Source organism: Macrotis lagotis, chromosome 2 (genome assembly GCF_037893015.1).
Source record: "Macrotis lagotis isolate mMagLag1 chromosome 2, bilby.v1.9.chrom.fasta, whole genome shotgun sequence".
Lineage (NCBI taxonomy): Eukaryota > Metazoa > Chordata > Mammalia > Peramelemorphia > Peramelidae > Macrotis > Macrotis lagotis.
Window position 1 is genome coordinate 205,935,184 of NC_133659.1, and position 27,195 is coordinate 205,962,378.

At 37.8% G+C, this 27,195-nt stretch overlaps 1 protein-coding gene across 1 annotated transcript in view; it reads right to left on the minus strand.

The window, feature by feature from the left end:
- The window catches only part of TTYH2 (tweety family member 2), a 91,276-nt gene that overhangs the window by 14,763 nt on the left and 49,318 nt on the right, over nt 1-27,195 (minus strand). The window contains exons 5-6 of the mRNA XM_074224648.1: nt 8,907-9,002; nt 7,711-7,783 (exon numbers count right to left, since the gene is read on the minus strand). Coding sequence (XP_074080749.1) covers nt 7,711-7,783; nt 8,907-9,002 — 169 coding nt within the window. The remainder of the gene's footprint in view (nt 1-7,710; nt 7,784-8,906; nt 9,003-27,195) is intronic.

Sequence of the window (27,195 nt, forward strand, 5' to 3'; positions counted from 1 at the left end):
TAGAACCTCATTATTTCTCCTAGTTCCCCTTTGTGAAGGGCAAATCAAAACAGAATTCATCTGAAAGTCAAGGAATTTGAGAATGCAGTGTAGTGTAGGGAAAGAAAATATTGGACAAAAAGTAGGGGAGGAAAGAAGCATATTGTACTTATGTTCTAGGCATTGTCCTAAATACTTTTGCAGTTAATATTTGATTTGGTTTTCACCATAACCTGGGAAATAGGTACTGATACTATCCTCATTTTACAATTGCGGAAACTGATCTTCCTTTTTAAGTCCAATACTTTTACACTGTGGGTCTCAAAAAGTCCCAGGCTAAATTTGAACTCAGTTTTTCCTGTCTCCAAGTCCACTGTTTACTCCACTGTGGGTATCAGGGTCAAGATCTGGTCTTGGTCTTCAACTCTGTGACCTTGGTCAAAAAGAACTCAAACATTTATTAACTATATGATCATGGATAAGTTCATGAACTTCTCTATACCCCAATTTCTTCTTTTGTAAAATGAGAATAATATCAATTATATCTGTTTCAGAGGGTATCATGAGAAACAAATGGGAAGATAGGTGTAAAGTGCTATGTAAATGGAAGTTAGTATCATAATTTCATAAATGGCAGCTACTCACACTGCCTACTTCACAGGTTAACATTTTGGTAAACCTGATGGCACTGTAGATTTAAAGCCAAGAAGAGACCATAGAGATCATCTAGAGCACTCTCCTTACTTTACAAAGAAGGATACTGAGGCCTATAGAGGTTAAACGACAGATCCTAGGTCCAAATGGAAGAGCCACAGCATGGTCTAGTAGGACCTAGTCCTAATAATGACATTATTTCATTCTACAATATTCATTCTACAATAATTCCACTGATTGTAGAAGCCAGAAGACCTGACTCCCACATATATACTATCTATTTGACTCTGTACAAGCAGTTCAGGCTTTCTGGTCCTTCGTTTCCTCCTCTATTAAATGAAGAGGTTGGACTAAATGATTTCTTAGCAGTAAATCTACAGTCTTGCGAACTATCTTTCCACTTGGATCATGATTTTCCTATAAGTAAGGACCACTGTGATAAGGTGGATTCCAAGGAGCCATTGCAATGCATGGCCCCATAGGTCCTGTTCAGGATGACAGTGGTGTCCAGGGATGGCAAGGGTTTTGGGATACAGGGGAACAGTGCTTGGGGCAACAGGGACTTGCTTATAACCTTCTGCAGCTGCTGTGTACAGTCCTGTTATTGCTGTGGCCCCATTCCAACTTGGGAATTAGCTCCTACCCACAGCTGAATGCTCTCCGGCCAAGATCCCTACCCCATCACCACTGATGTAATAGGCTAACTGTCACATGCTTTGTCCTGATATAGAAACATTGGATGTCATATAACAGTTCAGTGAGGCACAGCAACAATTCAATTTTGTATGTAGCTGCTATCTGTATTCTGTTTACACACACACACACACACACACACACACACACACACACACACACAGCTAAGCATTTCAGAATGTTTCAGGAAATGGAAGGAACTGTGTTTTATAGCATAATTACAAATAATTGATAAAATAATTAATATCCATGATAATCCAAGTGGGCAAGAGGCCATGCCATGGAGACCACTTTTCTGTTTCTATCCCTTTTCCTATGATGGTCTCCCCAAAGCAATAGAAAGAGTAACAATGATGAAGCATGTTACTCACCTCTAGTGATGGACTTGATACAGAATGAGACATATTTTTGGACCTGGCAGACTGGGGAGTTTGTTATACTTGACTATGTATATAGTCAAGCAGTGAGCAGAGTGAAAGCTTATTTAAGATCTCCATCCTTCTTCCATTTCATATTGCAAAGAGGACAGAAGACCAGAAGGAAAGCTAAAAGTTATGTGTTGAATTTATAAAATACTTTAAAGAAAAATCAATGTTACATAATAGAGCATTGCTGTTTCAGGGGTAATTCTTTTCTATTTGTTTTAAAGTGTTTAGGAAATATTCCTTTCATTTAGTGTTAAGTTTAGAATTAAAAAAAATCAGAGAAAGGGAGACAGGTAAAGCATGATTGTGCTTATGTGAATACATTCACATATGTATGTGTTTCTCTGTCTCTCTCTCCATGCTTGCAAGCAAACATCCAAACAAGCACCTCTAACAAAGTACACTCCCTGAAATAGTTCAGTCAAGCTGCCTAATAACATGTCATTTTTCTGGGTGATTTTTAGAATCTAAGCAGAGTCAGTGACACAGCTGTCATCTAGAATAATTTCTGCCACCTCAAGACCAATCTTGTTTCTCAGTAGCTATAGACTAATAGCTAATCCTATCTTGTCTACCTTCCCTGAGGATACTGCCTGCTGCAGGGGTGGGTGTGAGTGAGGGAAGAGGATGCATGGTGGACCATCTCCTTCCCTCCCCCTCATGAAGGCGCAGGTGTCTCCTGCTAATGAAGACAAATGAGAGAGAAGTTCACAGCTAGAGCCCTTGGGAGGAATTACCTAATAATCAGCCCAAACTGAAAAATTTCTAGCTGACTGACTAAGAAAGGGGGAGCTAACATGTGGAATTGCCTCAGTAATCTTAAATTCTCACTACAGGAAGACACAAATCTGACAACTCCTCTAACTAGTTATAAACTCCTTTTGAATAGGAATTCTCAACCTGGGGTTCATGGACTCTTAAGTAATTTGTATTTCAATATTGCTGATTTCCTTTGTGATACTCCCTGTTTTACTGTTTTCATAGTAGAAGTAGTGGTACTACAAGCAGCAATAGAAGTAAGTGGTAATAAGAGAAAACTTCAGAAGGCATCTATTCCAATCTGTACCTAAGCATGAATTCCTTACATCATTCCCTCAACAGCTGCACCTACTCTCTATCTGAAAACTTTGAGTGAAGGGGAATACACAATTTACTGAGATTTTGGCTGGTGTTCTAATTATTAAGTTTTTTCTTATATAAAGTTAATTTCTACCTTTGCAAGGAATCTTTACTACTCCTATGGGGTGACCCTCTGAGCCAAGCAGAATCACCCAAATGCCAGTGTCTTTCCTCTGAGATTAACCCTCAATTATTCAGTACATGCTTGTTTGCATATAATTTGCTTACATGTTGTTTCACTCATCCTCCAGGCTTGACTAAATTCATAAGGTAAATGGTGTCCTTCTGAAGGGCAGAACAGTTTTTGCCTTTCTTTATATCCCTGATTATTGGTTGAGCCCAAGTAAGTACTAATAAATGCTAGTTGACTTGGCTTCTCCTACATGACAATATGCTTCCTCTTTAGGTTTTATAAACTATATCTCTCTGACTGCTCCTAATGTTAAAATAATGCACTTTTCATCTCATTCTTCTAGGATGGAAGCACATAGAGTTTGTTGATTGTCCTTTATTCTTGGAAAAAACAGTGATATCAGAGAGGTGATGTCACTAAGCATGCAAATGATTTGAGTGTGAGTAGGGAACTCCTCTGGAGCCATCTGGGACCAGTAGTTTTGGTACAGTGGAGGGTGAATTGGCTTTATAGCCAGAACTTGAGTTCTGTACTATCTTGACAATCTGCTGGCTGTGTAACCATGGGTAGGCCACCTAACCTCTCAATGTTAGAGGCAGCACTCTAAGTCTACAATAAACAGGGAGGTTGCCAAACTGTACCAAAGAGGGAGTTTCTTTAACTTGTAATTCTCCTTACCAATGAAATTTTAGGTCTGGTCCCCTTAAGAATACCTTAGGCATCTTGACCTCAATTAAGTGTTTTCAATGAAAAAAGCATCCACCTCTTCCCCAAAAGGAAAAAAAAAAACCCTTGTACATAAAATGCAAACAGACAAAGAATATTTCTGCCCCTCATTAAAATTTACAAAGCTTTCATACTTCTTTTTTTCCCTTTAATTCTCAAAAGAACCCAGTGAGGGAAAGATCGCACTGGCAGTTGGGAGAAATCGAGGTATGTAAAGGTAAGGCCGTCTACGTTTCTGGTTTCTGGCTCCCAAGTGCAGTGTTCTTTCTACTACTCTAGCCCAGGTCAAATACCAAGAATGATATAACACTGATGGGGGCTCAGTTCTAGGCAGTAGAGTGTAATTGTTGATGGGGAGGGGTTGTGGTTTAGAAGGATAGGGTCAGTGCAAAATGCATTGATGCTAGTCTTCAGGCTACACTACTTAAGCAACTAGGCTAAGACTTAGGCTTCAGTTCAGGAGGCAACACAAAAGGCTTTTACACAATAGCTCATTGACAGCATCACATCCCCTCCCCATCTCCTCCTCCCACCACTTCCTTTTAAAATGCATCTGTATTTCAAATCCTATCAAAGGCCCATTCAGCTGGTCTTACTCTGCTCAGTTCTCACACAAAGGCCTGACTAAACTCATTAGGGAAATGGCATCTCTAAGTTCACTCTCTTGCTCTCAGAGGAATGCAAGAGATTAAATCAGGACTTGTTTCCCTAGACCTAATTGGAAAAAGGCTCCCCCACCCTCCAAAAAAGGGGGAATCACACTGGTACAAGCTGGAATCTGCAAGTAACTCACAGGCTGTTCTGGTACCAGGCTTAAGGGACAGAGAGAAACAGCTTGGCAACTTGCTAAATCCCTTCACACTCACACTTCTCCATTTACTAATATGCCAATAAGAGTCAGGGAGCTCTGAGTTTGCTACTATAGTGGGCAGCCTATCCTGCTTCTATCCCTCTCAACCTTGCTATCCTGTGTTGGCAAGCACTTCTTGTTCAAGACCCCTCCCAACTCAGCTTTACTTCACCCAATTCACTGTGTTTCTTGGTCATTCAGCAACTACCAATACCACCACAAAAAACTGGTATTTTTATAGTGCTTTAAGATTTACCAAGTAATTTACCTCTAATTTACCAAGATTTACCTGTAATATGAAATTGACTCTGAAACTCATACCTCATGTGATAGAATATTGTGATGAAACCCATATTTTATCTCAATCAAGGTTTGTCAACCAATGGAACTCCCCTTCTACAGAGTCATGGTCAAGATCTGTCAACTAATGAGACTCTAGTTTTAATTTTCTCCATTTATAGTGTCAGGATATCAAACACTATAATACTAAGGCCCTGGAGAAAGCAGACATTTCAGATGATGATAAAGATTTGAGATCTCATTTATTAGAGGGGGTGAGGACCCTTTAATAAATAGTTATTAACTCAGAGTTCTGTTTCTTTTATTGCAAATTGGATGGCTCTTGGACTTTATGCTCTTCAGGAACACCATTCTTCCCCTCCTCCCCTCCACTAGAGATGGTGAAAGGTAGACTTTGGAGAGAGGTCCTCTCAGTTCTTCCAACATTTAAGGAGTCTCCACCCTCACCCACCCCTTTCATCTACTTTTCCCTGTATACATTATCCATATACATCCCTTGAGGGCAGGATTTAGCACAGTGCTTAATACTCAGTAGCTACCAAATTAATGTATATTGAAGCTAACTCAGAAGTAGATAGAGGTTAAGTACTTAAGATCACATAAAGCTCTATCTACTGCACTACCTAGCTGGCTACCACCACCATCATTACCACCATCACCACCACCAACAAAATATGTGTATAGAAGTACAATTCTAATAGATGATCCTGGAGAGGTTAAAGGATTGGCCCCAGGATTCAGTAAATGCCGGAGATGGTGACAGACTTGCTGAAGACCCATGTAAATGCCAGAACTTCAACTTCAACTTGAGTTATGACATAAAAATTGGTTTTTGATAAACCACCACAGAGGTGTGTTCAGGAAGACAAGGTGTATTATTTCAGTGACATTTGACTCTCTGTGGGGTCTTCTTGGCAAGGATACTGGAGTGCTTTGTCATGTCCCTCTCCAGCTCATTTGACAGCTGAGGAAGCTGAAGCAAACAGAATTAAGAGACTTGTTCAGGGTTACATTAGTGGCCTTTGTACCACCGCACTGCCCAGGGAGATATCTACTAGCAAATGAACCAATAAACATTGGTTAAGTGTTTACTTTGTACAGATGCACAGAAAGGCAAAAATATTCTGTGTCCTCAAGAAATTTGCTTTGTAAAGAGAAAGTCAAAATCAGACATTCAGGAGAAGCCCCACTCATTTCAGCTCCACTCAGTCCACAGGAGAACAAATGGAATAATAGCATCTATCATTTCTATAGCTCTTTAAGATTTGTAAAGAGTTTTAAAGGGAGAACTCAGGGGCACAATGAGTGATCACTGGCCATGGAGTCAGAAGGACTTGAGTTCAAATCCTGCCTCAATAATTACCTAGCTGTGTGACCTTGGGCAAGTCTCTCAACCCCATTGCCTTGCAAAAACAACAACAAAAAAAGAGCTTTATAAAAATATTATATGATCCTCACAACAGGGGCTATTATTTACCTCTGTTTTACAGATATCCTCATCTGAAGTTAAGGGAGGTTATGATTTGTCCAAGGTCATATACCTACTATCTGAATTTGAACTTCTGGACTACAGCTTCAGTATCCTATGTACTATATGACTCTACCAAGTAGAAATGAAAGATGATTTCAACTTTTTAAATCTTTATACCAACAGGAGGGAACCTTTTTCTGTCAAAGGCCATTTGGATTATTTACAACATCATTCCTGAAATTATCAATTTAAAAAATTGGCCTCAAGGGATGTATATGGATAATCCAATGGAAGAAGACTACAGGAAAAGTAGAAGAAAGGGGTGGGGAGAGTAAGGACTCCTTAAATGTTGGAGGAGTTGAGAGGACCTCTCCAAAGTCTACCTTTCACCATCTCTAGTGAAGGACAGGAGGGGAAAGATAGTGTTCCTGAGGGGTATAAGGTCCAAAAATAAAAAAACATATATATATATATATTTGGTCAAACACTGAACTAATTCACCCCTTAAAATTTCCTAGATTTATTGAATTTTGAGTCTCAACTGCAGTTGCTGTGGCAGTGCCAGATCAATTCTTTCAAGTACCTTATATCACCCTCATACCCTTCCTTTAGCTAAGATCAAATGTCACTTGCTTCATTTTTTCTTTGTCTTGCCACTGGACTATGATGATACAGAAGGAGAGAGTGAAGCTGATGACTTTGCACAGCTCTGCTTCACTTAAATCCAATATATGTTAAGTGAAGACATTACCCTCTCAGTGGGTTGAGTTGAAAGGGACTTGGGCGATCATCTAGTCCAACTTCCTCATTTCATAGATGAGTAAAACAAGGCCTAGAGAAATGAAGGTTGAAGAAGGGGCAGAGAGCAGGGATTTATCCACTTAATTCAGTGTTCTTCATTTTGGCTCACTTAAACACACAGCTATGGGTCATTCTATTCACCTAGCTAATAAGGGATCAATTAAGTCTCAGGAATCAAGTTGCCCCTGTTACCACAGATCCCCCTCCCCTCACCCTGCCCAGCAAAACCCACCAAAATTTAACCAGCAATCACCAGTAGATAACATGGCAGGATCTGCAGATAATTTTCTGGGTGAACCTAGGTAAGTTATTTAACTTCTCCAGACTTCAGTTTCCTTTCTTGTCAAATGAGAGATTTGAGTTGTTGACCTCTCAATTTCCATCCAGCTCTAATATTCTAGTATGCTATATCAGAGACAGGGGAGACTAATACCACAGCCCAATCCAGATAGAACCCCAGAAGCAAGGAGTTTGTACTTCAGTTTTACATATGGAGACACACACACAGGCACAGGTATGTACTCACATCCATCACACCCACTCCCCTCCTTTGACTCACCACTGCAGCTGCTGTGTCTGCAGCCAGTGAGGCCCAACTGAGGAGGAGTGTAAGCAAACCACAGCAAAGCATCCTAGGAGAGAAATGGACATAGGTAGTAAAGGCTTCCCCTATCCTAAGTGAGCCTAGTCACAGACTTAAGCCCTTCCCAACTCAGCCTTTAGAATCAGGGACTTTAGAAGCCCTTTATTCTAACTCCCTCATTTTTTAGAAGAGATTGTGGCCCAGAGAGGTTGAGTGACTTGCCCAAGATCACGTAGTAAGAGGCTGAGTGGAGATGGGAACTCAAGTTCCCAAGCTCAGTATTGAACCCTACTGTCTCTAATGCACACTGGTGAGGGAAGCCTCCTTCCCTGTGATTCTTGTGGCTTCTTAGAATTTAGAACTTAGGTTAATTACAGTGACCATGATACAGGGAAAATCTATAGTGGCCTGGGGAGGCTACAAGGGACCTACCATCCTGAAGTGTACTACAAGTAGAAAAAGATAATTATATTTCCTTCTTGTACAAAAGAATGACAGAATTTGCTGAGCACCCAGGACCCAGAGTCTCGGTATACTTGGGGGAGAAATGGGCTCAGTAAGACCTATTAGTATCAGACTGCTAAGTTGGATCCCAATATGCTCCCTCTCCTAGGGTCCTCGGAAGGGAGGGTAAGAGGAGACTGGTTCAGTTTGCAATTAAATTATTGGTGCTTAGCATTCCAGTCTTTTGGCACAATTTGCCTGCTCTCTCATCTGCTCTTGGGGCTCTGTGAAGAAGACCATCAACCTGTCCATGGCCAAAGACTGTTTGGCACCTGTTTCAGAGGTGACAATTTCCTTTATCTCTCTGGGTCTCTTTTTTCCTCATCCCTAAAATGAAAGGCTGGACCCCTAAAATTCCTTTTAGCTCAGAATTGATTCTGATTCTATTCTTGTGAGCTGGTACAAAGTTAGTTACTGTCATCACTTGAGGTTCTTAATTTCATGATAGCTCCAATGTTCTACTCTTAATTTCTTCTCGGAGAGCAAACCAGGAAACAGGCAGTTTGGAGGAAGCATCAATGAATCCTCCCAGGCAGGTCAGGGCTTGGCTTAGGGAGGGGACAATCATACATATCTTATCATTTCCACCTCCTTATTTTATAGGACATCTCCATCAAAAGCTCTGATTTTGCTTAGGGACAAGGAAATTTGTCACAGAGTATACTCACGTAGCTAGGAGACATTTGGAGTGCTTAGCCAGACCTAAGCAGGCAATGAGGCAGATAACCAGGTCCAAGATAAAAAGTAAGAGGTAAGAGAGCCACCTGGGAAAGGAGAAAGTGAATAGTAGTCAGACAACTGAAAAGCAGAAGATTGACAAGACAGCTGTATTTCTAAGGATGTCTAGGGCACTTTCTGATAAATATCCCTTTCATTATCAATCCTATCATCTATACTTAAAGCACTCAGTAAAGACAGTTCCTTCTTTAAAATGTGAAATAACCAATATGTCTTGAGTCAATGGGATATGCTAAGGATGGGAAAGCCCAAAGCATGATTTCAGATTAGTCTTGGAGGAAAGAATTCTCACTTGAAAGAGGCATCAAGGTATAGTGGAAAGAATCCAGGATTGGGGTAAGTAGGTCTGAAGTGTGGTTTTTAACCCTGGCTCTGCTGTATGATTCTGAGTAGATTATTTCCCACTTTGATCTCAGTTTCCTCTTTCCAGTCTTCCTAAAGCAAAACATTTGGATTAGTTCATAGGTTGGTGAACAAATTATAGCTGAGGACCAAATCTGTCTTTGTACAGTCTGTGAGCTAAAAGTGGTTTTTCACATTTTTGAATATAATAAAAATTTAAGAATGTAAAAGACTATTTTTGACCAGTATTAAACTTAAATATGGGTCAGTGATTCACATTGTTGGGAAGGGAAGGGTGAGAGGGAGAGTGGCTCCCACTGAGTACTATGCAATGGGAGTGAGAGTCATGTTTCTGGCCCCTGTTAGTCATTTCTTGGAAAGATGGAGGAAAGTGGTTGAGTAAGTTGGACAGTATCTGGGTTTGGTTATATGTGAGGGAGAGAGGCAGCTCTCCAATTGAACTGAACTAAAAAAATACTACTGTAAATAACATGTTGGGAATTTTGTTTTGTCAAAAAAATAGATTTTTTAAAAGCACACACCCACACATCTTATATAATTTTGCTCTCTCATACTTTACTTTTTTTCCTTAGGGATATGATTTCTCTCTCATCACATTCAACTTAGATCATTGTCTACCATGGAAACAGTGGGGGGGAGGAAGCAAGATTAGGGGGAAAAATTGTAAAATTCAAAATAAATAAATTAAATTAAAAAAAAAAACAAATATGGCCTCAGATTGTTACTAGCTGTGTGAACCTGGGCAAATTATTTAACCTGGTTTGCCTCAGTTCCTTATCTATAAAATGAACTGGAGAAGGAAATGGCAAATCACTAAAATACTTTTGTCAAGAAAATCCTAAATGGGGTCATAGAAATTCAGACATGATTGAACAATCAAAAACACCATCCTTAGTTCAGTTTAGTCATGTGTGTGGGGGGGTCAATACATAGTCTGTGGACCCCCAGACTAGTTGTTTTCAAATTCCCTTCTATTAGATAAGTCACAAATATTCTGTGTTTTAGGAGTAGTATTTAACTATGAGCTCATAGTAAATTTTTGGAAATAACTAGCAAGTGTCTCCATGAACTTAGAGGCCACTTTGGCTTTCCAAAGTCCAAAGCAGGCCTCAGTGTGATGCACTTTTTTTTAAGAAAGATTTTATTTATTTTGAGCTTTATAATTTTCCCCCCCATTCTTGCTTCCCTACCCCCACATAAGGCAGTCTATTAGTCTCTACATTATTTCCATGATATACATTGATCTCAGTTGAATGTGATGAGAGAGAAAAATAAAGTATGAAATAGCAAAATTACAAGTTTTTTTTTTTCTAATTTGAAGGTAATAGTCTTTGGTCTTTGCTCAAACTCCACAATTCTTTCTCTGGATACAGATGGTATTCTCCATTGCAGATACTCCAAAATTGTCCCTGGTTGTGCACTGATGGAATGAGCAAGTCCATCAAGGTTGATCATCATCCCCCATGTTGCTGTTAGGGTGTACAATGTTTTTCTGGTTCTGCTCATCTCACTCAGCATCAGTTCATGCAAATCCTTCCAGGCTTCCCTGAATTACCATCCCTCCTGGTTTCTAATAGAATAACAGTGTTCCAAGACATACATATACCACAGTTTGTTAAGCCATTCCCCAATTAAAGGACATTCACTTAATTTCCAATTCTTTGCCACCGCAAACAGAGATGCTATGAATATTTTTGTACAAGTGATGTTTTTACCCTTTTACATCATCTCTTCAGGGCATAGACCCAGTAGTGGTATTGCTAGATCAAAGAGTATGCACATTTTTGTTGCCCTTTGGGCATAATTCCAAATTGCTCTCCAGAAATCTTGGATGAGTTGTGATGCATTTCTGCTTCACATCTTGGATCCAAGGAAGCAGTTGGTGCTCATTGTTCTCTTGAGTAAACTCCCCAATGTGAAAACATGGAAGTCTTGAGATCATTTAGTAAAAGAAATACCAAATCTGTGAATTAGAACAGACTCTAGTGACCTTCTGGTCCAACTCAGCTCTGAAGGGAATGTCCAGTGTAATCTGGTGAAGTGCTTGTCAGTCTTTACTGAAGACCACCAAGGAGGAAGAACTCAACCTATTTAAAGCAGCCACCTATGTCATTTCTGGAGTGTTCATATTATTAGAAAATTTTGTTTTATTTTCCTGATATCAAGCCCAAATTGGCTTCTTTGCCACTTCTATCCACTGATCCTGGTTCTGATCTCTGGGACTAAATGGAACAAAGTTAATCCCCACTTTCATAGGAAATACTTGAAGACAATTCACAGGTTCCTCTTGAGTCTTTCTTCTCTAAGCTAAAACATCTCCAGTTCTTTCAATTGATTCTCATCTGTCATAGACTTTAAGGTCTTTTACCATACTGTTTGCCCTATTCTCAGTATAACAGTCTTGTTGTTCAGTCATTTTTTAGTAGGGTATGACTATGACCCCATGAGTTTCGGGGGCAGTTACTGGCATGGTTTGCATTTCCTTCTCCAGCTCATTTTCCAGATGAAGAAATCAAGGCAAACAGGCTTAGCCAACTTCCCCAGGTCACATAGCTAAAAGTGTCTGATACTAGATTTGAATTCAAGATGAGTCTTTGTGGCTTCAGCCCAGAACTCTATTTTTACTGTGCCACCCAGCCCTCCTAACATCCAAAGGTTATTGATATCCCTCTTAAACATTAATTCCCACAACAGCATTTCAGATGCAGTCTAATGTGGGCAGACTTCAATAGGAACATCACTTTCCATTTTCTAGGACTGATGCCTCCTATTACCTTTGAAGACTACAACATCACAAATACTGAATTTTTGTAGAACCCCCAAACCCTCGGATCTTTCTCAGAACTGCTCTTCAACACTGCCTCTCATGTATACTCAAAATGTTGATATTTTATATCTGTAAGACTTTATATTTATCCCTGAGGCATTCCCTATTATTAGATGCTCTCACCGATCAAGGTTCTTTTGGAACTTATTACATATTTTAAAAGAAAACCAAGTTATACATAACAGATATGTAGTTTCATTGATAATCTTTTTCTGTTCTATCATGTATAAGAAAATGCCCATTTTGTTTGTGTTTAATTAAAAATAAATTTAAAAAAATACTTCATCCAAATATTCTCCATTATGGTTCTTTCTCTCCTTTACTTCCAGGATTTCTTCACCTGAAAGGAGATTCCAACTCCTTTCTTTTATAGAAAAGTCAACTAAAGCCTAGTTTTAAGGAAGTGACTTGCCATAGGTCACACAGCTACTCAAGGGCAGAACTAGGACTAAGCCTTGAATTCCTTCTTCTGTATATACCCTGTACATAATTTAACAGGGAAGTCTGGTTATTCTGAACTCAGATGTAGATTCAAGCCATGAATGGGATTTGAGGGATGAGGTCTTTGCTCAGATTTTATTAAGATAGCTCCAACTATAAATAACCTTCTCCTTGGATAAAGAAAGTACAGAGTTTGTGACCTGACTTGGTCATTTGGTCTCAAAGATGAATTAAGCTTATCTCTATGGTAGCTGTTCTTAAATCGTGGGTCCCAATGCTCTTGTACTATAGCAAAATCATGGGGACTCTGTAGGAGATTTAAAATTCTGATCTCACTGTAAACAAAATTGTTAGGTTATTTCTTTCAGTCTAGAAATGCCTTGAAAAAAATTACTGAGACCCTAAGAGTGCTATAAACTGAGAAAGTCTGGGAACCTCTGCACCACAGGCTAAATTTGAGCCCCTCCTGAGCAGAACATCAAAATCTAGAGAAAATATAATAAACTAAATGGTTATGTTATCAAAATATAAAACAATTAGGGAGTAGGAGGTATCTTTCAGGTCTATGGTTACAGGAAGAATTCAGTCAATAAATGTTTACTAAGCACCTGCTATATGTTGTTCTAAAAAATTCATAACTAAAGAGAGGAAGTCACAAAAAATAGAGAGGGTCAACTAGATTTCACTAAAATGTATCTTGGATTTCATCAATTTGGATATTTGCTTTAGTGATACATATCACAACCCATTTTAATCACCTTATCCAATGTACTGAGATCTTCTTTGATTTCTCTAGACAGAGTGAGGATAACGATAGAATAAAGGTAAATTACCAATATCTATAAGAAAAAAATGTTCCAACATGAAATAAAAATTTAAATAATATTCAAGTTTCATCTCACATCCATCAAATTGGCAAAAGATGATGAAAGAGAGCAATATAATACAAGCACACTAATATTCTCTTGGAGGAGTTGTATATGAGTCAAATATTCTGAAATGTGATTTGGAATTTTGTGCTCAATGTCACTGAACCATTTCTATTCTTTGATCTGGTGATCCCAATACAGAGCTTAAGGACAGAAATGTCCCATATATTCCAAAATACTGCTAACAGCACTTTTTGTGCAGCAAAAACTTGGGAACAAAGTGGGAGTCCATTGGCTGATGGACTTAAGTAACATATTTAAGACACTGATCTAAAGAAGAGAAGATTGTTCAGTTATTTGTTTGTCTTAGAAAGAGGAGGAAAAGTGACCATGAAAGTCTGCATGAAGGATGACTTGGCTTTTTCATTTATCTTGATCTGGGTTCTAGAAAAGTAAGCATGTTAGAGAGCAGGAAGGGGGTTGGATTAAGAGTGAGGGAATCTGGTTTCAAATCTTGCCTTGCCTTATTTATTGTCTGTTTAACTTTGGGTAAGTTACTTTGCCTTTAGAGCTCAGGTTCCTTATTATGAACCTAAGGGTGAGCTTTGTGTTATATTAGATGACCTTTAAGGTCCCTCAGACTTTAAAACTGATGATTCTATGACCTACAATGGGCAGGGTCAGAGGAAGGCACACTCCACTAAAGAAGGCCAGAAACTGAGAGGACAGCTACTTGTGACACTGTCTTGTGTATTTGTGCAACTTCTTGCAGGATGTACTGGAATGGGGGGATATTGCAATCTGTGCTTACAGTGAATAAGGACAACTATCTCTCACCCTGGTTGGGAGGTAACGTCCCTGAACTTCTACCTCATTTACCCCTTGGAAATGTGGAATTATATAGTTCCAAGTCTATATTTTATATAATTATTATTTATGTACTTTATATCAGCTAAGATCTCAGCTGCACTATTAAAAATTAAGAAATAGTCTCGTTTAAGTCAAAGATTTCATTAATCTTTCTAACAAAAGACATAATAAATCCCAGTAGGGAAAAAAATCCAAAGAAGAATTTTGATTCCCTGAAACTAGGATTTTTAGTTTGTTTTAATCATGGTGACCTAAATTAAAAGTGGGAACGTATTCTTGTTCAATCCAATTGAGAGACATGTCTTTTTGTATACCTTTTGGCCAGATTGAAAAGGGAATCCTTAGTAGTGATTTTAGAGAAAGTAACTGGTCTCAGGAACACATTTTCTCTAACAGTTTACAAGCTTTTAACATTACCATTTAAGCAAATCAAAAACACTAAACCTATATACCAGAGGTTTTCAAAATGTGGTCCAAAGACCCTTTGGGATCTCAAAGGCTGTTTTAGGGGGAGTCCTTGAAGTCAAAGTTATTTTCATAATACTAGGATATTTAAATTTATAACATAGTAAATACCTATCTAGATAGATATATTTACATTATATATCTCACATGATCCCTGCAAAATATTTACATATCTATCTTTCTCGTGATCCAAAGCTTCTTTGCATTCTTTTTTTTTTTAAGGTTTTTGCAAGTCAAATGGGGTTAAGTGGCTTGCCCAAGGCCACACAGCTAGGTAATTATTAAGTGTCTGAGACCGGATTTGAACCCAGGTACTCCTGACTGCAAGGCTGGTGCTTTATCCACTACACCATGTAGCCGCACGTTCATTCTTAATAATTTTTAAAATTTGTAAAGTAATCTTGAGAACAAAAAGACCTACATATATAATTATATATGTATCATTGTTTTACTTTTCTGTCTTTTGTTTCAAAATCACTCTAAAATATAAATGGACATTTCTTGAGTCAGAAAAAATTCCAATTACAGGGGGACACTGACTTTTTGGACTTTTCTCCAAATAGGAATGTTTATACCTTAAGAATTCTCTCTGAAGGACTTTAGAAGGATTTTTCCTTCCATAACAGGAAACCCAGAATAGAATTGAAGGAAAGAAGAAAAAAGAGGGTAAGGAGAGAGATAAAGGGATGGAAGGAAGAAAAGGGAAGAAGAAAGAGGAAAAAACAGTGAAAGCGATGGAAGGAAAAAGAAATGGATGGAAGTAAAGGGAAGGAAGAAAGAAGGAAGGGAAGCAAGTAAGGAAAGGAGAAAGAAAGGGATGGAAGGAAGGAAGGAGAAAGGAAGGGAAGGAAAGAAAGAAGGAAGGAGGGAAGGAAAGAAGAAAAGAGAGAAAAAGGACTTAATGCTCTACTCTATCTCACCAGCAATGATTATCCCCCCTGCCCCAGGCCACAATCTTATCACTGACAAACTCATCTAACTCATCTCACAAAACTTTCACCCAGGCTCTGGTCCTGGGTTCTAGCCTTCCTCTTGGGTCTTTAACAGAATCTGGTCTGCCCATCTATTATCTCTTCCTCTCTCTGTCTGTCCAGTAATGTACATACCAAAGTACTCAAAGCTCATTTTTAGAAAGATTCCAGATGCTTTTTGCTTTCTGAAAGGAAATGAAGATACAAGTGACCACCTTACATTAATTTTATAATTTTAAAAAAATTTAGAAATCTCTATTGTAAAATACTAAGCACTGTGCTTAGTATTTTATAAATATCTCATTTGATCCTAACAAACTGTGAGGTAGGTTCTATTATTATTCCCTGAGGGATAAATGCTAATATTATCCCCATTTTACAGATGAGGAAACTGAGGCATTTGGAGATTAAGGGACTTGACAGGGTCATACAGATTATAAATGTCCATGGTCAGATTTGGACACAAGTCTTCCTGATTCTTAAATCTAGGGTTCAATCCACTGTAACATCTAGCTGCCTAGGATCCCAAGTCAAAGAAAATTCTAAACAAATTAATTGGCTTTTGTGTTGGACCTTTCACATCACTAACTTTTTGCCTCATTGTGAAGTTCCTCATTTGACATTCTTTTCTGATCTGCCACGCCAGGACCTTGGGCCAATTCCAACATCTTTCTGCATCTTAATTTCTTCAACTGTAAAATGAGGAAATTCAATTAGATCATCTAAGATCCCTAGGCCAGGGTAATTTAGTTATCAGTTAGGGAATGGCAGAAGGGAAGAAGAGAAAGATAAGAAAGAAGAGAGAGGGAATTTTTCCAGGTCCCTAAAGACTCAAATCTTTTTATCCCCCTAGAACCAAAGGTCTAATAATATTTTTTCCATTCCTTTTACTTGCCAATGGTTTTTGGCTTTATTTACACTACAAAGACATTAAGAGAGTTGGGGCTGGGGCTGGAAAGATGCCTCAAAAGCAGAGGGGCAGGGAAGAAACTGCCCCCCATTACAGTTGCATCTAAAGACCCAATTAAAATCTTCTGGAAGTACAAAATGAAGGTTCAGACTTTATTACATTCACAGGGAAAGAGGTTCTGGTGTTCCCAAAGAAGGGAAGCACTCCCAACCTCTCAAACGAGACCTTGTTTTTCCATAGATTTCTCTTCCTCCTGAAATGCTTTTCACATACTATAGAAAGGTACAAGGAACCCATGGAATCACCTGCATTTTGCAGAACTAGAAAAACTGAAACCCAAAGAAGAAAACACAGCTACTAAGCAACAGAGAGGTTGCTCAAGGTTATATAGGTAAATAAGAGACAGAGACAGCATTTAAAGTCTGAGCTTTTGGGTTTTAGGAAAAAAAACTCTGGGCCTCTGGCTTTTAGTTTTGACTTCATAGATACTTCCTCCCCTCCTCCTTGAGTTTTGAGAAATGCCTGGGGGGATCCATACTGAGAAGTGTTGTGCTCTCTCTGCTACTTGTACTACTTGTGTATTCAATGTTGCTTTTCACACTTCAAATTTAAAATCTCTTGAGGTTTTTTCCCCTTCCCGCCCTAAGAGATTGATGTGTTTTCAGTTTTTCATGTTAAAATACATCTAACTCATTTTACAAGACTTTACATTTGAATATTTTCCTAACATCAATGTTCCACTACTTTTTTCAAAATCTAAAACCATCTCAACATTTTATTCCCTTTATAAAGCGAGAGAGAGAGAGAGAGAGAGAGTGAGAACATAGAGATGTGAATGGACAGAGCCATGTTTTTCAAATCAGGAACATTTGGGTTCAAATCCCACCTTAGCCATTTAATAGCTGTATCATCGAGGTTAATCTCTCTGAGTCACAGGCAAACAACTCACTAACACTCAGCAAACTAAAATCATTAATTTCCCCCTAAATCTTTCCCTCTTCTAAACTTCTCTTATTCCAATCACAACACCATCCTCCTTCAGTCACCCAAGTTCTAGTCTCACTGTCCTAGTCACCTGTGTCACGCCACCATGTCCAATCCCTCCACTGTATCTCTCTCTCCTGATTCATTTTTTCTCTCCACTCATACAACCACTTGGGACCTCATCACTTCTTACCCAAACTACTACAATTGCCTCTATCTGAAATCTCTACCCACTCTAATCCATCCTCAACTCCACTGAGAATGTAACTTTTTCTGATCATTTTTCAGTCTATTGTGAATTTCAAAGTTTTGTTGGAATAGGAAGCCTAGCCCCTCTTTGGGCAATCTAAGAGGGAAGTTGGACAACAGGGTTTTCCTAAAGGATGGGTCTGACTTTCACCATGCTCCCTAAGGTACCTTGGATATACAGAAGAGCTAAATGATTATGAGCAGCCCTTGCTTTTAGGTACAATGATTTCTTGGAGTTGACATTGTAAAATAAATTCTGCTTTCCTTATAGAAAGTTACATTTGAGGGTTGTGTTTCTGATCAAAGGTCCCACATAGGGGTGGCTAGGTGGCACAGTGGATAGAGCACTGGCCTTGGAGTCAGGAGTGCCTGGGTTCAAATCCGGTCTCAGACACTTAGTAATTACCTAGCTGTGTGGCCTTGGGCAAGCCACTTAACCCCATTGCTTTGAAAAATCTAAAAAAAAGGTCCCACATTAAATAACTCCAAGATAAAACCAACAACCAGATCAAAATTATAGGTGACTCAGAGAAACAGAAAGGGGCACAGTGGATAGACTCTGAAACTACCCATAGTTGCAAACCATGTACTGCTTATGTCAAGTATGTATGGATCAGTCAGGATAAGGGATAAATGAGATGAAGAGACTAAATATTACATAAGTGTTTATGGCCCATTTCCTCAGTGACTTATTCCTGGGACTAAAGGTATAGGTTAGGTTCTTACCTCCTTGGAGGTCATCTCCTGAAAAGAATTCTTTTAACTATACAATACCTACTTTCTTTCCATTCTTCCCCTCTGTGCTTCTCCCTCCACTATCTCTTCTGATAAAAAAAAGTCAGTTTCTATACTTATGGTTTTATAAAAATCTTTCTTTACAACAACCTTCTATAATAGTATATAGTTATTAGTATAGCTATTTTAGAGGCGGAAACTGAGTTAGAGAGAAGTTAATTTATTTAGAATTTACAAACTGTGAATAGATGAGAAAATTAAAGAAACTCCATTTTGTCTGCACTTCTTCTATCTTGGCCCTATTTCTTTTTTCTTTTTTTTCTTTTTAGATTTTTTTAAGGCAAATGGGTTAAGTGGCTTGCCTAAGGCCACACAGCTAGGTTATTATTAAGTGTCTGAGACCGGATTTGAACCCAGGCACTCCTGACTCCAGGGCCAGTGCTCTATCCACTATGCCACCTAGCCGCCCTTGGCCCTATTTCTGATTATACTGCAACCCCTACCTTGTCTGCGACCTTCTTTATTGCTGAAACAGCAGGGTTCGTCCAATCTATCAGAACTGGGTTATAGAGATGACTACCCTGAAGAAGAGCCTTTTCCATTACTAACCCAAATGAACAGGCCTGAACAATGATGGGATACCTCATCTATTACTTCTCTTCTAGCCTCCAGCAACAGACCTTGTCTAATCCTAATATAACCCCATACTTAATTCACTTCCTGTCTAAATTGAAACTCATACACACACACACACACAATATATATATATATATATAAAACCTTTATATATATAGAATGTATATGCATATATAAGCCTATTTACCCCCCCCAATTATACATGAAACTGCAAATTCTTTACTACAACTTGTTATTACTTTCAAATCTATAATAAAGTCTCAGGTACATCTTTTCCTCCTCCCACCCTAGAGATGGCTACTATTAAACATATACACAGACACACACACACACACACACACACACACACATATTATTCAATACATACTTTTTTTTAATTAGTTCTTTCTCTAGATACAGATAACATCTTTCTTCATATGTCCTTTATAGTTCTGGGTATTTGTAAACTAAAAATGACTTATTTGTGCAAAGTAATTTTTTCAGCCATTCTTAAAACAATATTGTTACCACTTTATGCAATGTTCTTTTGATTCTGCTCATTTCATTTTCAATAACTAATGTGGAAATATTAAAGCATTATATAAATGCTATCAGTATTAATGTACAATTCCATATTACCACTAATTTTAAAAAATTGAGGTTGATATGTTTAGTAAGCATTTTAATATTTTTGTACTGTAAAGTCATAGGTATCTCCTAATTTAGGACTGAACCTAGAGAATAAAAATAAGAAATGCAAAAACAGTGAAATAGAAAAGTCAAAGAATTAGGGGATTACAAGGTAATTTCAGAACAAAGTCTGGGCTGGGGAGACCATTCAGGTAGTACTCCAAATTTCCTGATTGACTGGATCATGCAAAAATACCAGATACAATATTAAGGAGAGTAAACTTAGGAATTGGTTTTACAAATTTCCAAATGCCTCACTGAGAGAGAAGAAATGGTTGGGTAAACAAAGTCTTTGATGAGAAAAGGGATCTGAAAGCAAGGAGACTGAAGGGAATTCTTAAATCAAACTAAAGTTATTTAGGACCAAAAGTTCAAAGAGAGACTTACCTGTGGGTTACTTAGATCATGTGAATTGAACAATGACAACAGGCCAGACTGAAATTAGACATATAATTGCAAAAGTATAACTCAGGATAATGTTAGGAAATTTTCCAAGGAAAATACCATATCCTTCTTGGGAACAAACTCAGGAATCTTTATCAACAAGGTGACAGTCACTTTGGAATTGGCAGATATTCGAGTTAAAAAAGGTGAGCAACTTAATGGAATGCTTCAAAGGGTCCACTCTTAGATTTTCACAGTGCTAAAAGATACCCAGCCTGATCTCTGGCATGGAAAAAACTAGAAATATGATTTGATATTGGTAAGATGCCATGACAAGAAGTCATTGACTTTGATTTGTGTGAATGAGACTAAAGAGAAAACTACAGAGTGGAGCAAGAGAGTTTGAGGAAGCAGATGAGATTTGAGTGGAACAAACATGCAGTGATTTGATACAGAACCCAACAATAAAATGACATGCAGTTGACACTGATCTCTATCAGGTTAAACCACTGTTGAAAAATTAATGGATATAATTTGTGGAATGGAATGCACATCAGTGATTGCTTTGGTAAGACTCAACATCACCTATTCCCATAGCATCCTCTCATGTATGGGCTAGAGAAAGAATTATGCTGAATTAAAGACAAAAATCTATGGTGAACTTGATATAAGAGGGAAGGAACCATAGACAAAATTGCCTTATTTATGAAAGCAAAAGACCAGAAAAGAGGATGCAAAATCATCACCAACATAAAACAAATAAAGAAGCAGCTTTTGCTTCCTTCCCTCCTTTTTCATTTCATTCTTTTGTTCCTTGACCTGGATGAACCCATATGTGATGAATAAATGCCAAAGAAGAAAGAAAAGTTGGTATATGAGAAGTTAAATTCCAAAGAATCATTAATAGGAGATGTTATAGGAGATACGACAGAGTGTATCCTGGACCCTGAAAACAATGAAGAACGACTACATCATAAGTTTCATCACAACTTGATAAAAGAACATCATTGAAGCATAATCAGGAGTGGAAAAGTGAGGTAAATAGCAGCAATGCCTCCCATGCCCATTTTGTTGTGGGCTACACTGCAGCTACCACCCTTGGGAACAATTATTCTGAGCCATGGTGGTCATCCATTTGCCCCTTTTTATGAGCCATGCCCTCCCACTTGCTTGAGAGCTTTGCAGAGAGCCTCCCATCTAGAAGCCCTTGCCTCAGCAACCTGCAAGTTTAGCTAGCAGGAAGATATTCAAGAGACATTTGGTATCTTGCAGCTCAAATTCAGAAATTCAAAGACAAGCTAAATTTTTTTTTAATTTTTTTTTACAAGAAAATGGGGTTAAGTGAAGTTCTTGCCCAAGGTCACACAGCTAGGTAATTATTCAGTGTCCAAGCCTGTACTTGAACTCAGGTCCTCCTGAATCCAGAGTCAGTGCTCTATCCACTGTACCACCTAGCTGCCTGACATGCAAAATTTTGAGCAGAAAACTCACAATTCATTTTCCTTCTCCAGAATATGAAGATGATTTTTTTTCAAGTCAAATGGGGTTAAGTGGCTTGCCCAAGGCCACACAGCTAGGTAATTATTAAGTGTCTGAAGCCGGATTTGAACTCAGGTACTCCTGACTCCAGGGCCGGTGCTCTATCCACTTCGCCACCTAGCCGCCCCCAAAGATGATTTTTAACAATGGCAAGCTTTACCACTGAAGATCCTCTGTATGTCTACATTCAATTAATTAGAAGTTGTTATGGAGTTGAGAAAAAATGAAAAGAAATTTAGAAGGTAAAAAGGAACTTTTCAAATAAATGTTCCTGAACATGAAAAAGGGGACCAGAAAAAAGCATATATTTTAGAGATTTGCAAAAAAATCATTCTAGTTATCCACAGAAAGTATGAAAAACAAAATCCATTATTAGCTAGCTTAAAAATACCCCCACAAGAATTTTTGCTCCTATTCCAGTATCTTTCACAAATATTGCTCAATCAATATAGAAAACTAATATGAATGTGAATGAACAAGTCACACAAGTGTCAATCAAGTGTTTTTACCTTGTAAATACTGTCTCAGCTCATTTTCCTGAATTCAAATCTGGCCTTAGACATTTATTAGCTGTGTGACCCTGAGCAAGTTACATAATCTTGCTTGTCTCAGTTTCCTCATTTGGAGGAGGAAATGGCAAATCACTCCAGAATCTTTGCCAAGAAAACCCCAAATCAGGTAACGAAGAGATGAACATGACTGATAAAACAACAAATGTACATTTATGACAATAAGACTTGACTATGTACAGCATATTATTCTCATCACTGTTTGACACCACTTATAAGGCTTCAAAAGGTACAATAGCCAGACAAGTTTTACCATATTTGTTATTGCATTAATAAATCAAAAGTCATTTGGGAAAAATAGATGAAATCAGAGATCCCTTATCTGAGATGGACAAAGGAGAAATGAACACACATAGAGAATTTAATATATAAATATATTAAAGTCAAGGGGTTAAGCAAGAAGATAATACTGGGGAGGAAATAACTGCAAGCATAAACATTACTCCCAAAGAAAGGAAGGGGGTAATAAAGGAGAGAAGAGGAATGAAAGTAAAGAACCACAATTAAAGAAGGCACCTTAGATTATCTCTTAGATACCTAGAGAATGGCTGAACAAACTGGGGTATATAAATATAATGGAATATATCATTTGAAATAATATAAGAGACAATCTAGGAGAATCCTGGGTAGTACGAACTAATGCAGAATGAAGTGGTCAAAATCAAGAGAATAATTTACGTGAGGAAAACAGCAAAGAAAAATAACAACTTTCAAAAACTTAAGAAATCTTATCAATGCAATAACTGTACATCCGTCCAGGGGACCTATGATGAAGTATGATACTGACCCCAATAGAGTTAATGGACATAAGGTTCAGAGAAAGACATACATTTTTGAACATGACCATTATATGGATTCATATTACTCGACTATGTTTATTTGTTAACCCATTTTTGTTTGTTTTTTGTTCTTTTTCTTGGTTAATGGGGAAAGATAGCACTTATTAATAATAATGCCTCAAAAAAGAGCCATTGAAAAACTTTTGAAAGTGCACAAAAGAGAACAAAAAGGAATTCAGAAGAAAGGAAAGTTTTGAAAATAATATGGAGAATTTATTATATGCCTTTTTTTTAAAAAACAGCAAGTGTTATGAAATTTATTGTTTCAGAGAAAATCCTTTGTATTCTGTATGTACAGAGATGCTCTTTTCTGATTAAGTTCAGAATAATATTTTTTAAAGTAAAGAAGACATAATCATAGAAGCATCCTGCGAAACTGTAAATCATGTGGCTATATATTTGCCAAAAGCACCTGAGAATAAAATGTTTTTGGTTTGGATGAAGTGGATTCCAAGGACCAAGTATTGAGCAACAAGCAATAACATGACATTTGAGATTCTTATCAGGTTTATAAGCAGAATGACAGCATTTTACTGAAAAGTGCTGCTGTTACAGAATGTAAATGAACCTTGAAAAACACATAGAAAGACAGAAAATGAAGCATCTCAACTGAAGAAACTGGAAAGCAAGGTAGAGATGGTCTGAATCACTCCATCAAGCAATCAATAAATGCTTATTAAGTACTTATTATGTACCAGACTGTGTCTGTGAATATACATTAAAATCATAATTTTCCTATTTTAGATGTACACAGTTAGCTACAGTTGATTTCTACAATTTGATACAAAATAAATTTTAAAAAGAAAACTATTACTTTAAAACAGCAGTTTAAGAATAACAAAGTGGCTTTCATTTCAGTCAACACAGGGAATTCCTGAAAAAGGTCCTGCTTAAAGTAATCAGAGGCTAGAGAAACTAAATAACTCTCTCTAGGACTGAGAGGGATCCCAGTTCAGATAGGTGGAGAGAACTGAACCTAGACACAGAGTTTAGAATCTCTGTGCTAGAGTTCCTGACAGATAAGTTAGAGTTTAGAAATACTGGTAGTGTGCCTCTAACAGCAATCACCTTAGGGACAGATGTAGAAAGGTAAACAGTTCCCAAAAGAATCAGTACAGAAATTAATCTGTCAATAAAATAAGTTATGATATTGTGGGAGAAATGGCTACCCCCTAAGCTAGAGGTGATTCACTCCTGAATTACAAATACTGCTAGGGTTTTTAAGCATGTAAATGCAATGTTATGAATGTATTGTTACTATTGTTCAATTGTGTATCACTCTTTATGACCCCATTTGGGTATTTCTTGGTAGAGATACTTGAGTGGTTTTGCTATTTCCTTCAGTAGCTCATTTTACAGATGAAAAAAATGGAGGCAAACAGGATTAAGTGACTTATTTGGGGTCACACAGCTATTAAGTGTATGAGATTGTTGTTATATTCAGATGTTATTATGATTGCAATGGTTAGCATTTATCATTTTTTCTCTTTATTTACATCAATCAATATTTATTAAGCACCTACTATGTGCCAAACTCTGTCCTAAGTGCTTGCCACTTCACAAGTATTGTTTTGAATTATGATGTGTGTATTACATAGAATATTAATGAGGATTTGATGTATCTCTAAATCATTTTTGGGGACTGCAAATTTTGACAGTGAGGAAAAGTTTAACACTAAAATCTCCCAAAGTATAGTTCAAAGGACTATATATACTGTTACTGCATCTTTGAGAAGAAACAGAACCTTGGAATGGCTGCTTAATTGTCATTCATCTGTCAACAGTTTGGATGTCATTTTATGAAGAGTCTGTGAGGGGACAGAGTGCTTGACTGATGCTCTGGAGAGACTGCTAATTGTGACAGGTGATGAGAGGACAGAAGGAAAGGATGAAAGAACTGCACTTAACCCAAGGAGAGAATTTTTGAAAAGAGACTATTCTGAAAGGACTGAATGGACTTGTGTTTTCAGAATTAAGCACAAATTAGTAGTTGTAGCATTAGTTAAAGGTGACTTTGATTGTGATGTTTCTTACAACTGATACACTGCAAATCTTTTGTATATCTTATTTGTTAAACTGATAATAAGGAGTATAGCCAATACCCATAGAAAGAGAGAGAGAAAAAGAGACAGAAACAAAGAGAGAAAGAGACAGAGAAGAAAGAGAGAGAGGAGGGAGGAATGGGAGGGACAGAGAGAAGAAAGAAAGAAAAAGGGAGAAAAAAAGAGAAAGGAAAGAGGAGTGAGAAGAGAGAGAGAAAGGAGGGACAGAGAGAGAAGAGAGGAGAAAAAAAGATGAGAAGAGAGACAGAGAAACAGAAACCACAGGGTGAAGTTTCATAGCTAATGAAGGAAATATTGCAATTTTAGTGCTTGTAAATAAGAATATCCTTTTTCATTACATTAGAGGATGGGGTTAAGAATGAATACGAAAAATGGGCTAACAGCCAGCAAAAAGGGGGCAATCACTCCACACACTGCAGATGGAGCGGCTAACCTGCTCCCAAGAAAAGGTTATTTTCCCACTGAATGTAAGCTCTATGAGGGCAGGGACAGTTTCATCTCTCTCTCTCTCTCTCTCTCTCTCTCTCTCTCTCTGTGCATATATATATATATATATATATATATATATATATATATATATATATATATATATGGCACTTATCATAGCACTAGGGAGATGCTTAATAAATGATTGTTAGTGAATATTAAGAAGCATGGAATAATTTATATAAATTAATGCAAAGTGAGGTCAGCAGAGTCAGGACAGGAATTTATTATGTTGCCTACTATGTGAATGGAAAGAATAGCTATCACCAAAAAAATTCTTTTAATTAAAAAAAATCAAACAAAACTAAAAGAAGATATAGAGATACACAAACACTTCTTTTTGGAGATGAGAGATGACAGGTGTGAAACAATGACTGTAAGATTAGAATTCTTTTGCTATTTTGACTGGCTTTGCTGAGTTTTGCTTCTTTCTTTCCTCCCTCCAACCTTTGTAATCTCTGATACATGAGATGGTTCTCTAGGAAGGAAAAGGTTTATATATGGGGGTGGGGAGAGGAATATCAATAACATTACTATTTTAAAATGCTTGTTGATTGATTGAACTCACTCTTAGTGAAGTGGTTTCTTTCTGCCTGGGATACATTGGGTGTGTTAATGGGAAAAATGTAGGGGTCAGAGTAGCTGGGAGAAGCCAAACCAGAAAATTGGGGTTAACCTTGAAACATTATTGGTAAATGCTTTCAGACCATTAGGCTGGAGAGCTTTCAAGCCCTGGAAGGAGAGAGGAGAAAGTATCTGCACAGTTCTTACTAGATATGTCCTTGTTTACTTAATTTTGTTACACATGTTCTTAACATGTATCCTGCCTTCCTGCTACACTGGGAGCTTCCCAAGGACAAAAATAATTTCTTTCAATTCTGTTCAATCCAACTCAATAAACAGTAGTAGGTGTAGGTGCTACATAAAAAAGATTAAATGGAAAAAACACACCTTGCCCTCAAAGAGTTTACATTCTATCAGATTTTCAGATCATGAAGCATGTCAAGTTGTAAAAATGTCAGATTAACCTCACTCATCTCAGCATCAGAGTAAGCATCTTCCTGTTAGTTACACAGGGTTGAGTTTGGACACTAGAAGGTGTTTATAAGGCCTGTGAGATATTTTAAGCATCAAAGGCTTTTGTGAATCAACCTGCAGGAAGGTAAATGAGATCAAGATGGAGGGAGGGGGAAAGGAAAGGAAAGGAAAGGAAAAGAAAGAAGGTTAGAAATCAAGAGTTTTATAAAGCAGGATTATGACAGAAGCGTGCCTAAGAGTCTCTGGGATTGGATACTTGGCAATCATAGTTAAGGTTACCTCAGTCTAGATGGTGAATCTGCCACCTCCTCC